Source organism: Cricetulus griseus, chromosome 5 (genome assembly GCF_003668045.3).
Source record: "Cricetulus griseus strain 17A/GY chromosome 5, alternate assembly CriGri-PICRH-1.0, whole genome shotgun sequence".
In the NCBI taxonomy this organism is placed as follows: Eukaryota; Metazoa; Chordata; class Mammalia; order Rodentia; family Cricetidae; genus Cricetulus; species Cricetulus griseus.
The window spans coordinates 102309038-102322691 of NC_048598.1; the positions used below are offsets into that span (position 1 = coordinate 102309038).

At 57.4% G+C, this 13654-nt stretch overlaps 1 protein-coding gene across 2 annotated transcripts; it reads left to right on the forward strand.

The window, feature by feature from the left end:
• Positions 1-791: 791 nt before the first annotated feature.
• On the forward strand, positions 792-7603 carry Tle5 (TLE family member 5, transcriptional modulator). Of its 2 annotated transcripts, none has more exons than XM_027419216.2 (7): positions 792-1001; positions 2453-2550; positions 5168-5231; positions 5718-5762; positions 5971-6033; positions 6484-6558; positions 6678-7603. In XM_027419216.2, exons 1-7 carry the CDS (start codon positions 975-977, stop codon positions 6894-6896), a joined length of 591 nt encoding a protein of 196 aa, XP_027275017.1. In that variant the 5' UTR covers positions 792-974; the 3' UTR covers positions 6897-7603. The 2 variants fall into 2 exon arrangements, with proteins under 2 accessions (XP_027275017.1, XP_027275016.1); XM_027419215.2 differs by having other exon boundaries at positions 798-1001; positions 6675-7603.
• The last annotated feature ends 6051 nt before the right edge of the window (positions 7604-13654 follow it).

A 13654-nucleotide genomic window follows, 5' to 3' on the forward strand; every position in this document is an offset into this window, starting at 1 on the left:
TGTCTCAAGTATGGGACAGACAATTGCCATACAGCTCAGGCTGGCCAGAAATTGTAGGAATCCCTCTGCTTCAGCTTGCTCTGAAATGTTGGGCACTAATTAGCCCCGGGAACTATTTTCCTTTTATATATTTATGTTTTTATTTTAATTATTCTTGAGAAAGGGCTCATGCAATCCTGGCCAGGCTAGCCTCAAACTCAGAGAGATCTGCCTGCCTCTGGGCCTCCGGAGCGCTGGAATTAAAAGGTGTGCACCACCTCTGTTTCCAGTAGGTCTCTAACTTTTGTTATTTTTGAGACGGAGGCTCATGTAGCCCAGGCTGTATGGGAACTCACTGTGTAGATCAGGCTGGCTTCCACCTGTCTCAACCTACCTTGCACTGGGATTAAAGCCTTGCACCATCACTCAAGTCTTTTACTTTCTGTTGCTGTTTTGAGATTGGGTGTTTTGTAGCGCAGATTGGCCTGGAACTCTTGGTCCTCCAGCCTGTACACTTCAGTCAGTGGTGACAGGCCTGGCCCCTTCCTACCTCCGTGGGACGGGTATCACCGTGCCCCCAGCCGTGCCAAGCCTCCCCTCCCCACTCCAGAGAGGGCGAGGCACACCGTAGGCGATTCATAAATGCACCTTGGGGTCTGGGCACTCAGACTGTGGGTCTGGGGCCTGAGAGTGGAGTGGGGGATCGAGGCAGGCTTCGGGCCAGGGCTCGGGGCCGCGGCGGGGGCGGGGCGCGCGGGGCCAAGGTCACGGGTGGGGCGTCCGGCCTGCGCAGTGCCGGGCGCGGCAGGTGGAGCGGGAGCCCGGGCGGCACCGCGTCGCCATTACACAATAGCGCGGGCGGCGCGGGCGGGCGGCGGGCGGCGCAGGAGGCGGGACGCGGGGCCCCGGAGCTGCCGATCGGGGACAAAGCGCGGCCGCCCGGCGCCCCCCGAGCCGCCCGAGCCGGGGCGCAGCCCGCGCCCCCCGCGACTGACATGATGTTTCCGCAAAGCCGGCACTCGGTAAGGGGGACCCCGCGCTCTGCACCCCGGAGCTCGCCCTGCACCCCCGGTGCTCGCCCTACATCCCCAGCTCTGCTCACTGAACCCCCGGAGCTCGGATCCCGCCTGTCTCCCCGCCCAGGGCCTGCCCCAGGGGCTCCCACCGGCGCTGTCCCCGGGGTCTTTGCACCCAACCACCCAGGCCGTGCGCACCCCACCGGCCCAGCACTGCATCCTTCAGCCCGGACCCCTGAACTTTGATCCCGGCCTCGAGCCCACCCCGTGCTGCCTGCCCATCCCGACTCCGGACCAGCCTGTCTCTCAGCCCGGGGCCCCGCACCCCACTCCAGCCGCATCCGGCCTGTCTCCCAGCCCTGGGGCTCAGGCCCAGGGCTGCAGCACCCCAAGCCCAGGCCGCACGTGTCCTCCAGCCTGAGACCTTGCACCGCCACCTCTGCGCTCCCGCACCCCTCCGCACCAGCTCGCTAATGGCCCCAGACCAGCCTGCCCCCAAGTCCAAGGCCCTGCACTTCCATCCCTGCCCCCAAGTCGGCTGCCCCGCACCCCAGAATATAGGCTCCGTACCCACTGCCTCTCCCCCGAGCCCTTTCGGGCCTGGCGTCACCATCCGGGCCCAGCGCCACCCCCCAGCCCGGCCCTGTGTCCTGCAGCTGCAGGCCTCGCACCCCAGAGGCCTGCCACCTCCCAGCCCCCATCCTGCACCCTCAGTACCGCAGTGTGGGGGACCCTGCGCCTTTATAACGCCCACTGTGCCTCTGCCCCTGTCCGGAGCCCGAGGACCCCCCACGCCCGCCCTCCCCCAGCTCCAGGCGCCGACCCCCCGCACATCCCTCCCACCCCAGCTCCCGGTGGCCCGGCAGCCCCCACCCTGCTCCCAGCCTTGACCCCAGACTCTAACTGTGCTCCCCAGATCCGAAAACCTTACACCCCAACTCCTGGCCCAGTGTCCTCAGATGCCAGCCCTGTGCATCCCCTCACCCCCAGGGACACCTCTCGGCCCGCCCCTGCACCCTAACATTTACCATCTGCCTCCCTGACCCCAGGCCTGTCTTCCTCCCATGGCTTTCACTGGGGCTGGGGGGAACCCCGCGAGGCACCCCTGGGGCTGGGCAGCTTTGGGGGGAGTCCCCTGAGGAAACAGGTGTGATGGGGGTACGCCCAGGAAGTGTGGGGTGGTAGCTAGGTGCATCTTCCAAGCTGGCTTTGAAGGCAGGCCTGTGTCCTGTTTGACGTAGAGGGGCTTCCCGGGGACCCCTCAGAGGCCGCTGGAGGATGGGGTGCCTGCCCCCCAAAATGACCAACGGTAAAAGCGCCTCCTTGCCTGGGGGCCTCCCAGCCCCCTGCAGGCTTCCTAGGAGAGTGCTGCTGGGGCCTGCAGAGCTCAGCCAGGAAGTAGGGCGTGGGCGGGCAAGCAGGCCCTCACCCTCCCGCACCCTCACCCGCACCCGCAGGGCTCCTCCCACCTCCCCCAGCAGCTCAAGTTCACCACCTCCGACTCCTGCGACCGGATCAAAGATGAATTCCAGCTGCTGCAAGCCCAGTACCACAGGTGAGCCCGCGCCAGGAAGGCCGCACCCCCAGAATGTAGGGGTTATCTGTGGTCTGGAGAAAGGCTGGGAGGGGGTGGAGGCTTGAGGGTCAGCAGTTCAAGGTCATCTTCAACTACTTAGCAAGTTAGAGGCCAGCCTGGGATACATACCACCCTGAGTCCAAAACCAAACCAGCAGCCCCGTAGTGTGGAGGGGGAAACCGAGGCACACAGTGTGTGTTGCTTCAGAAGCCGGGTCCCCAGAGAGCGTGATGCTCTCATTTTAACACAGGCTGCAGTGGGTGTCCAGAGAGGGTTATTAATCAGCCAAGGTCCACACAGCCCCTCCTTCTCTTTCTGTCCACTTATGGAGTGGGGGAGCTTGCTGGTGTCCCACAGACCATCCAACTGACGGGCTCCCACAAACTGTTTTCCTGTTTCTCATGTGTGAAACTAATCACTCTGAAGCCCAGAGAGCTCAGCCATTTCCGAGGGCTGCACAGCACAGAAGCAGCCTGAAGTAGGGGACTGGGGAAAGCGTGGCCTGGGGTCCCCATTTGACCCTGTACTCCCAACAGTGAGTGAGCATGGGGGTGCGGCCCAACACTCAGTTCTCAGACACACAGGAGGAGGATGGAGGCGTTTTGGGCTAGCCTGAGGTACAGAGCAAACCTATGTCTCAGAAAACAAATAGTAATAATAGTAATAGTCTTTGAAAGATACTCAGAGTTCTCCAAGAAAAAGGAAATCTTGGGTTTGTGATTTTTTTTTAATTTATTATTTTTACTTTTTGGTATTTATTTTGAGACAGGGTCTCATGTAGTCCAGGCTTCCTCCAGCTCCCTTTGTAGCCAAGGATGACCTTGAGCTGCTAACAGTAGATGACAGTCAAGAAGGGGCCCAGTGGAGCTTCATGTGCTAGGTCAGTGGAAGCTACCTACCAGGCCACAGCCCCAGCATTTGTCATTTTAGAGAGGGCACAGGTGTGCCCCCCCCCATGGTCTCCCACTCGGGTCCGTGGCCCCGCCCTCCTCAGGGATGCCTTCTCTGAGCCCGGGCCTGAGTTCCTGGCTGGGGGAAGTCGAACTCGGGAACAGCATCCACACTGAGAATAAGTTCCCTGGAGATACTTTTTATCATTTTCCTCCTTTGCCTTGGTGCTTATGGCTGAGCCACGTCCAACCCAGAGTTACTTGTGGTGTGTGTGTGTGTGTGTGTGTGTGTGTGTGTGTGTGTGTGTGTGTGTCCACCTTGTCGCAGGACTGCCTCCCGACCGAGTTTCCCCAGGTAACACAAGCCCTGGCATCCCGAGTCTGGAGCTGGGATTCGAACTCTGGGGCTTGTGTTTGAGCCGAAGTCGCTTGAGCAGCTGAGCCCTGGTGGTTCCCATTCACCTTGATACTCAGTTTGTGAGAACAGGGTCGGCTGTGCAAGCAGGCTAAACTAGCCAGGGTGGGATCCTGGTCCAGTAACAGTCTGAGATGCCTGCAGCTGCTTTTTATTTATTTATTTATTTATTTATTTTCTTCCTTTTATTTGTTTTTGGTTTTGTTGTTGTTTTGGTTTGGTTTGGTTTTTAGAAACAGGGTTTCTCTGTGTATCCCTGGCTGGCCTCAAACTCACAGAGATCTGCTTGCCTCTGCCTCTGAATGCAGGGATTTTTATTTTTTAGATAGGGTAGAACTCATGGTTATCCTCCTGTTTCACACTCCCATGTTCTAAAATGTTTTTGTTTCTGTTTTTTTGCTTGTTTGTTTTCTGGATTTAAGAAGAAATATTTCTTACTGCTTTTATGGGGGGGGGGCATGCCACAATGCAGTGTGAAGTTCAGAGAACAGCTTTGGGGGTCCTCTCTTCCCTTCCTCCTCATGGGTTTCCAGGCCTGGTGGCCTCAGGGCCTGTGTTAGGGAGCCAAAGACCCTTTGACAATGCTGACTCCTTACCACCACTTCAAAGAAGAAGAAGCAACTGGGGCCCAGAGGTAGAGCAGCTGGCTTAGAATCACAGCATGAGATACCACTAGGGAACACATCAGGGCTCGCTGTGAAGAAGGTTCCTGACACCAGGACCCTTTGGGGGCCTGTCCCGCTCTGTCACCCTTAGCCCTGGGCTGCCTCAGTCTAACTAACATCTGTCTCTGTGTGGAGAATTCCCAGGTTTGAGTCTTTGGTTACTGCAGGCTGTGTGACCTTAAACTGCTCACTCACCCTGTCTGGTGCTCACTGAGTCACATGTTAAGATGGAGGGTGAGTTCTGCAGGCCTCATCAGTTGCTCACAAAGGCACCTCTGCCTCAGAGGTTGTTACATCATTGAGAATGCTGTCATAATTTCACCGTGGGGGACATTGAGGCAACCCTGCCTACCTGCCCAGGATTGCAGAAAGCCCAGGGGTGTCCTTAAATGCAGCCATTTGTGGTGTCTGGCCACTCTCAGTCAGCATCTCTAGGCTGGCCACCTACCAAGCAGGAGGCTGAGGTCAGAGGATCAGGAGTTCAGGGTCATCCTTAGTTCCTCAGTGAGTAGAAAGCTAGCCTGGACTACATAAGACCCTGTCTCAAAAACACAAACCAAAAAGGTTTTAGCTTGACCCACCAGAAGGCGGGCCAGGGGGCCTCAGCTTCCCTTGTGTGTCCTCAGCCTGAAGCTGGAGTGCGACAAGCTGGCCAGTGAGAAATCAGAGATGCAGCGGCATTACGTCATGGTAAAGTTCCCCTGGGGACCCGGGGCTGGGGTGGGTGACCCCAGACTCCCCACAGCCAAGGGTGGCCTGGCTGCCAGCCCAGGTAGTGGCCTAGGTGCCAAACCACTGGCTCGCATCCTGGGCCTGCCAGGACCCTGCTGTCCTTGGCTGCAGGAGGAGGAGGCGGCTATGGAAGCCAGCCACATTCAGCCAGCCATCCGGAAGGAAGCAAGGGGGAAGCCACCTCCAGTCCTCCTCCCTCCAGGCCATCCGGCTAGGCATTCCTTAACCCTTCCATGACCAGAGCCCTCCCAACCGTCACAGGACCTGTAATTCCATGCAGGGGAGGTTGTTGGGGGTCTTAGGGCATTCTGGCAGGGGTCTTGAAGAACAAATAGTAGCTCACTGGATGGGGGTGCACAGGAATGCTGGGATACGCAGAGAGAGTCAGGCCAGCCAGAAGGCCACACCTCTTTGATCCATGACACACCTTCTCTCCACCCACAGTACTACGAGATGTCTTATGGATTGAACATTGAGATGCATAAACAGGTGAGCCTCAGTTTCCCTCCTCCAACACCTCGCGCCCTGTGACTCATTACGGAAAATTAAGGCCACTCCTGTTAGCCCCAGAGGTATTCCCACATATGCCTTAGCCCTTTTTGGTGGGCCACAGTGGCCCACAGGCATGGCCTTAGCCCCTGTCCCCATCCCCTCCAAGTGTCCCCCCAGGTACTGAGGGAAATCATGTGTGTTCCAGGCTGAAATCGTGAAGAGGCTGAATGGGATTTGCGCCCAGGTTCTGCCCTATTTGTCACAGGAGGTAAGCGAGCCACCAGCAGGGGGCCTTGGGGTTCCATCTGCCCCTTGCTGGGTGCCCCCAGGGCACAAGTCTGCCTGCCTTCTCTGAACTCATCAAAGAGAAGCTGCCGCAGCAGGACAGGCTTACTTACATCAAGGCATAAAGGGGAACCCCTGTGGGTGGGGTCAGATGATGGGGACCCAGGTGGGCAGGTGGCTCCTGCAGACTAGCTTTCAGAGGAAATCCCCCAAGCTGGATTCCTAGCCCTGCCTATCCCAGGCCCCACCCCCACTCCATCATCCTCCCACTGTCCCCTGAGTCCCTAGGACAGGACTTCCCTGTCATTACAGCAGTTGCCCGCTGCACAGAAGCCCCCCCCCCAATTTCTTTTCATCAATCCCACTTGATTGTCCCTTTGCCTGAGGGAACAGTCACTAAGCCCCCTCTGTCTCCTCCCCTTGCTTATTACAGCATCAGCAGCAGGTCCTGGGAGCCATCGAGAGAGCCAAGCAGGTCACGGCTCCCGAGCTAAACTCCATCATCCGAGTAAGTTGGAGCCCTGGGTGAGCATGGGATAGGTGACCCCCGGTGGGTTAATAACAGGAGATGCGGCACCCAGGTGGGCCCTGGGCTGACCCTGCCCCCCCTCCCCCATCCTGCAGCAGCAGCTCCAGGCTCACCAGTTGTCCCAGCTTCAGGCCCTGGCTCTGCCCTTGACACCGCTTCCCGTGGGGCTCCAGCCGCCATCGCTCCCTGCGGTCAGCGCGGGCACCGGCCTGCTGTCACTGTCAGCGCTGGGCTCTCAAACCCACCTCTCTAAGGAGGACAAGAACGGACACGATGGGGACACTCACCAGGAGGATGATGGCGAGAAGTCGGACTAGCTCCTGGGGAGGAGGACACAGGGGAGACAGGCACAGATAGGTCACGGTGTTCCGAGGGCCACACAGCACACAGCTCGGTCACTACCCAAGTTTCCACCCCCAGTCCTGGTTCCGGCCTTCTTGCTGTGCACCCCGGGTCTAGGGGACTCCAGAGAGGTACCCCAGGCTACAGGGAGCCGCAAGAAATCCCCCACCTCCACATTTACCCGGGCCACAGCCACCAATCTTGGCCCAGAATGTACACAACGCAACGCTAGCTGCCCCTTTCCACCCTGCACACCCAGAGTCTGGTCCTGACCCCTTCTCTCTCTGCTTCCCGCACTGCACACCTGCTAGGCCCAGACAACCCCCCCCCCAATCACCCAGCCTGGTCCCCTTGCCCACGAAAGAAGGGGACAGAGAGGAAGTGACTCGAAGGCACGGGGACTGCAGTGGGGGTGGGCACCCAAAAACTTCCTTTCTCCCCTTCCCCAAATAAACGTGAGGGTTCTGAAGTTGGTTTGTTTATTGTTCCTTTTTGCCCTGGTATTATATAGCTTGTCTTCTAAGAAAGGGGATTTAAAAAAAAAAAAAAGACCGAAGCCCCACGCGTGTCTGTGTATATAGTTAGCTTTGGTGCGTAGTCTTGGTCTCCCCGAGAGAAGGGAGATTGCTGTACTGAGGCTGGGGTCTAGCTGTGCCTTTGAAATAAAAACATGAAAAGGTTGGCCACTGTGTCCCTGCCTCTGTCTTGTGGGGTGGGGACCCCTTTCCTCAGGACGCCCCCGTCCCAAGACAAAGATCCCTCAAGCAAGGGCCCAGAGGGTGAACTATGGACATGGGGGGCACACAATACAGCTGTGAGCAGAGGTGGCTGTGGCACCCACAGAGAGTCACTAAACCCTGCTTACCCTCCCAGAGATGGCCTGAGTGCTTCCTGTATCTCTTCCAAGCTAGGCTGTCTCTGGGGAGGCCCTGGCACACATCTCCACTTGTTTTAATTTTTTTTGCATTTACTGGTTTGTTGCCTCTGTGTTGATCAGTCAGATGCCTTGCAGACACCTTGCAGGTGTCTCTTCCACCATGTGGGCCTGGGAATTGAACTTAGGGTATTGAACTTCACTGTAATCACCTCTACTGGTGGGGCCATCTTATGGCTCTGTTTTTGTTGCTTATTTTTTGAGACATGGTCTCTCTGAGTAGCCTAGGCTGGCCTGGAACTCCTCAAAGAGATCCTCCTCTCTCTGCCACTGCCCCAGACTGCCGGTGTGTTCTGAGGCCTGGAGTTTGCTCAGGACTTTGGGGTGTTGTGTCCACTTGGGTTCTTCAGCCAGAGTCCAAGGGTCTAGGGTGACCAAGGTTTCTCCTATCTCTGCTCCTGGGAAACCAGTCAGAGAAGGCTGGGTGAGACGGTACTGTCCCCTTTGCCCCCAAGGCTCCTTGGGGGAGGGAATTCTGCCAGCAGCTGGGCTGGGGATGGGGGGACTCCAGGGAGAGCACAGAGCCAGCCTGACCTTGGGTAATTGATCTGCTGATGGTCTAGTTGCCTGATTAAGGGGGGCACTACATGGGATGGGGGGTGGGATGATGGAGGGGGTACGGGATAGGGAAGGGGGATATTCACAGCTCCTCATGCCTAGTGAGGCCTGGTGACCCCCCCACCCCCCCGGAGGTGCTTTCCCTGCTGGCTCGTGGAGTCCCCCAGGAGACTTAAACTCTTTGTCTCTGTGTCCCCACCTACTCTGTGTTCTGGGGTCAGTCTGTGGCTAGGGTACTCGTGGAATTGTGGGTCCCCACCCCAGGGCCAGGCCACTCCCCAGGAGGCCCCAGTCCCTAAGGCTCCATTGGAGGCTGAGGGCCCAGGTAGGGTCCCACATGACCACACCCTGTATCCAGAAAGGAGTGGGTGCCCAGGCAGCCACTGTCCCTCCACCTGGCCTGAGAGGCTGCACCCTAAGATCCATCCTGGGGTGAAGATAGTGAAGTGGGTCTCAGAAATACTCCTTTTTCCTGTTGTGCAGATGGGGAAACTGAGGCCCATTGAAGCCCAGGAAACCATACAAGGGTACAGAAGGATTTTGGTGCCCTCTGGGTTGGCAGACTTTCTGTTGGGAGCTCTACAGAGAGAGCAAGCGGGGGTGGGGGGACAGGGAACCAAAGCAGCACCCCCAAACCAGCAGAGCATTAAAGCACCAACGCTTGCTGGGTGTTGCCTCCGTCCCCGCCACCTGCTTCAGATGTACACGAGAGAGGCCCAGGGACTGCAAGCAACTGGATCCCATCACCCAGCCAAGAGTGTCGGGGACAGGATGATAGGACAGGACGGGGTAGGGGGGCATCTTTTAAAGAGCAGCTTAGTGTATGAGGAGAAAAGAGGGGTCGACAGTAGTGATGTGGAAAATGGGGGCAGCCCCCCCCTCCCTGCAGTTCCTGAGCTTGCTCCACTGACCCTACACAGGATACTATTTGGCCACTGGCACCACCGCTTCACCAGAGTCCAGAGTGCTCTCTGCAGATGCTCAGCACTTAGAGAGAAAAGGACTCAGAATCTCAGGACAGAGGGGTATCCTTGTGGGGTATGGGGGCGGGGACTCAGCAGGACCAGAATGAGGAGGGAAACCGAGGCTGAACTCCAGAGAGGGAGCCCCATGTTGCTGCTGACTCCGGGGTCCGCCCACAGTTCCGGCTCTGTTTACACCCCACTTCTCTGTTCCCTCACGCTGTGAAGTTCTTTATCCTTTGCTGTTCCTGCTGGGTCCCTCCTCCTCTTCCCATGTGTCCCCTCCCCATCCTCCCCTACAAACTGCTCCACTGCCAGGCCCCCTGGGCCTGGCCGCTGGCTGCCAGCCAAGCCCCAGACAACCTTGACCGCCTCCTGCAGCAGCCACCCCCTCCCCCTCCCCTCCTCCCCCTCCCTTTCCGTTCTTTCTCTGGCCCTCCCCTCTCCACCACCCCTCCTCCCACCTCCTGTCTACCCACCCCTTCTCTCCCCCTCCTGTTCCTCCCTCCTCCTCCTCCTCCTCCTCCTCCTCCTCACCCAAGTCCTCCTTCCAGCTCTCCCTCCATCACTGCAGCAGGGGCTGCTGGGTGGCACTCTGGCCTCTGCTGTGCTAATGTCCTAGAGCAGGGGAGGAGGTGGCAGGTGGCCCCCAGCCCTGGGTCATGCAAAGAAGGACCTCACTTTGTTGTTTGGCCCCAGACAGGTCCCTGGTAAGATCCTCAAGTCTGACTGCCCTACAGCTCAGGAGGACAAAGGAGGGACAAGGCCTAGTTGGTGCAATAGGGGTGATTTCCTGCCCAGCAAGGGCCAGGCCCTGGGTTCACCCCCAGCAACAGAAAGGAGATCCCCCAAAAGTCCTAGACCCTCAAAACCAACTAAACCAACCCCTACCCTGCATGTTCTTTTTATGGCTGACTTAAATATTATTATTATTATTATTATTAATAATAATAATAATAATAATATTTTAGGGTTTTTGAGCCAGGGTTTCTCTGTGTAGCCCTGGCTGTCCTGGAACTCGCTCTGTAGACCAGGCTGGCCTCAAAGTCACAGAGATTCCTTGGCCTCCTGAGTCCTGATTAAAGGCCACCACCACCCAGCTGACTTCAGTATTTATTAGGGACCTACCTACAATATGTCAGGATGTGGCTTCTGGCACCCCTCCCTCAGGGAACCCACAAAATGGGAGTGATGGCAGGAAGGCAAGAAAGCATGTGTGAATTTCATAGTAACGGGAGGTGACAGGAATAAACAGCCACCAGGACCGCAGGTGACCAAATAAATAGTGATGTTCTGGGAAGCAGCCACAACTCAGCCACACAGGGTGCAGCAGAAACCCAGGTATCAGGGCTGGAGAGATAGCTCAGGGGTTAAGAGCACTGGTTGTTCTTCCAGAGGTTCTGAGTTCAATTCCCAGCAACCACATGGTGGCCCACAACCATCTGTAATGGGATCTGGTGCCCTCTTCTGGCCTGCAGGCATACATGAAGACAGAACACTGTATGTATACACAATAAATAAATCTTTAAAAAAATTATTTATCTATCATGTATACATACCAGCAGAGGTTGGTTGTGAGCCATCATGTGGTTGCTGGGAATTGAACTCAGGACCTCTGGAAGGGCAGTCAGTGCTCTTAACCTCTGAGCCTTCTCTCCACCTTAGGCCTGGTCTTCAGCCCTGACCACGCCCCAAGCCCCAAGCTGGGGAATCTAGGCGGGGCTCCACCCTGACCACACCTCCAACCCCTCACTGGGGGATTCTAGGTAGGGTTCTGCCCTGACCATGCCCCCAGCCCTTCACTAGCCAAGTGCTGTCCTATGGCAGGTGCAAGGGCCCTGAGGTCCCTGTATGGATAATTACCAGCATCCTGTCACACAGAGCTGAACAGCTTGGAAAATTTTTTGAAGACAATGGGGAGCAATGGAACTTTCTTGAGCTTAGGGGAAAAGTTTAGATGGGATTCACATTTAAGTGGGTTACCACAGATGTTGGGGAAATGAAGTCACAGTCTTTCTGTGGAGTGTTAGGAGTAGAAGGCCCTTTATTGTGGCAGGTGTAGTAGAATGGTCACATTGGTTAGGCTTTTTCTGTTTTGTTTGTTGTTTGACTGTTTTTTTGAGACAGGGTTTTTCTGTGGCTTTAAGCTGTCCTGGAACTCGCTCTTGTAAACCAGGCTGGTCTCGAACTCAGAGATCCACCTGCCTCTGCCTCCCGAGTGCTGGGTTTAAAGGCGTGCTCCACGAGGCTCTGCTGTTAGGCATTTTCAAATTTTGCTATAAGTTTTTTTTTTTTTTTTTTTTTTTTTTTTTTTTTTTTTTTTTAAACTCCAGGTTCGGGAGGAAGCATGGGGCGGGGTCCACTTCGCAGAGGGTTCGGGGTTCACAAGCTCCCTTTGTCCATCTAGCGGCTCAGTCACTGCCTAACAAGATGTGTCTTTCTCCATCCTCAGCCAAGCCCGGTGTCTCCCAGCATGCCCAAGGCAGCCCACCCTCAGTCTGCTTCCCCAGTCGCAGCAGCCAGAAGCAAGGGGGGCATAAGCAGGTCAGAGGCCAGAACCCCACATTTTTAAATAGTTTAAATTAGGAACAAGCTTGCTTCACACTTCAATCCCTTCTCCCTCTCCCTCCCCGCCCCCGCCAGCCCGACCCCATCCCCTCCACAGGGGCTCCCCGAAGTCCACCACCTGGTCCTGGGCCGGGCCTGGGCCCTCCCCATGTGTCCCCACACTTTAATTTGACCAGCATTTAGTTAGGAAGATTTCTGACGAGTCACCTCCTGTGCTCTCTGCAGAACCCCAGTACAACACACCCACGTCTAGGAGTCCTGGGGGCTTTCTAAGCAGCTCTGTGCCCTCCTGCATCCTGTCATTAGCCCAGCCCGGTACAGCAGGGACGTCTCTCCTCTCCGGCGAAACCAGGCACTGAGTTTGTGGGGGGGCTCCCCATGTTCTTAGGGGGAAACGGGTGCGTGATTTTCCCCTGCCAGGCGTGGCGGGAGCTGGGCTCAGAGGTCACCCTCGAGCCCAGGGCCAGCAGGAGGGGCGGCCTGGCTGGTGGCCCAGGGGCTCAGCTGGGGGCGCGGAGAGGGAGGGGGAGGTTGGCGCTGTCGGGAGCCAAAGGCTTTGGCCTCCCTGAGGGAGCCGCTCTCCCGGCCCGGGTCGGATCAATGGGCTGTAATTATACCGCGCCGGGCCGGGAGCCGGCGGCGGGGAGGGAGCGGGAGCTGGCAGGAGGCAGCGGCAGGCGGGGCGCGGGCTGTGGGGACCCACGTTACTTTGATTGACAGCCGGGCGCGACGCGGCGCGCAGGCGCTGCTGGGATATGTAGTTTTCCCTGCCGAGAACGCCCGCTCGCGGCTCTCCTTGCAATCTCCGCTCCGGTAAACCGAGGCACGCCCAGCAAGTCCAGCTCCCAACTCCCTGGAGGCCTATTTCACCACCACCCGACATTTAATGGGTTAAGACAAATAAACTGGAGCGCGAGCTGGAATTAAAAAAAAAAACAAAAACAATGTCAGCCATTTCCTCGGTGTCCAAGGTGCCTTCGGAACTCTTTGCCTCAGTTTACCTGTGCCTAAAACAGGCCAAAGGGCGCTTTGTCTGCCAAGCATGGCAAGGTAGCCACTGAAGTGAGGGGCTTATTGTTTTATATATATAGTTTAAATATAAAATGTTTTGCCCGGAGGCGGTGGCGCACGCCTTTAATCCCGGCACTCGGGAGGCAGAGGCAGGCGGATCTCTGTGAGTTCGAGGCCAGCCTGGTCTACAGAGCGAGTTCCAGGACAGCCTCCAAAGCTACACAGGAAACCCTGTCTCGAAAAACCAAAAAAAAAAAGTTGGAGACAGTGACCCACGCCAGTGTCCACCTTGCAAGCCTCTTCCTGCCTCAACTTCTCAAGTGCTGGGGAGCAGGAATCCGGGGAGCAGGAATCCCGCCCGGCGGACTAACGGGGCTTTTATTTTTAAAGGGGACCCCGCCGCCCGGGACCACCACGCGGGCTCTCTCCGGCGGGCGGGGCAGCCTCGCGCCCCAGCTCATCCAGAGCTTTGCTATTGGCGCAGCCCGGCCCAGCGCCTCCTGCTATTGGCCGCCGGGGACATGGCGCTCATTGGCCAGTGCGCTGAGTGACGTCAGAGACCCATGTGGGTGCTCTGGGAGCCGATTGGCTGGCGCTCCCGGCCACCCGTGGCGGAGATTGGCGGGTCCCCGGCAGCGGGCGGCCAGTCTGATTTAAGGTGGACCGAGCAGTCCGGCAGCTCCGAGCCTCAGCCTTTTCC

Bases quoted from the DNA above. Each gene is read 5' to 3' on its own strand.
- Tle5 (XM_027419215.2), top strand. From the start codon at position 975: ATGATGTTTCCGCAAAGCCGGCACTCG. The intron at 5,763-5,970 runs GTGAGCCTCAGT...TGTGTGTTCCAG, and splicing joins ACATTGAGATGCATAAACAG to GCTGAAATCGTGAAGAGGCT. The intron at 6,559-6,674 runs GTAAGTTGGAGC...CCCATCCTGCAG, and splicing joins AGCTAAACTCCATCATCCGA to CAGCAGCTCCAGGCTCACCA.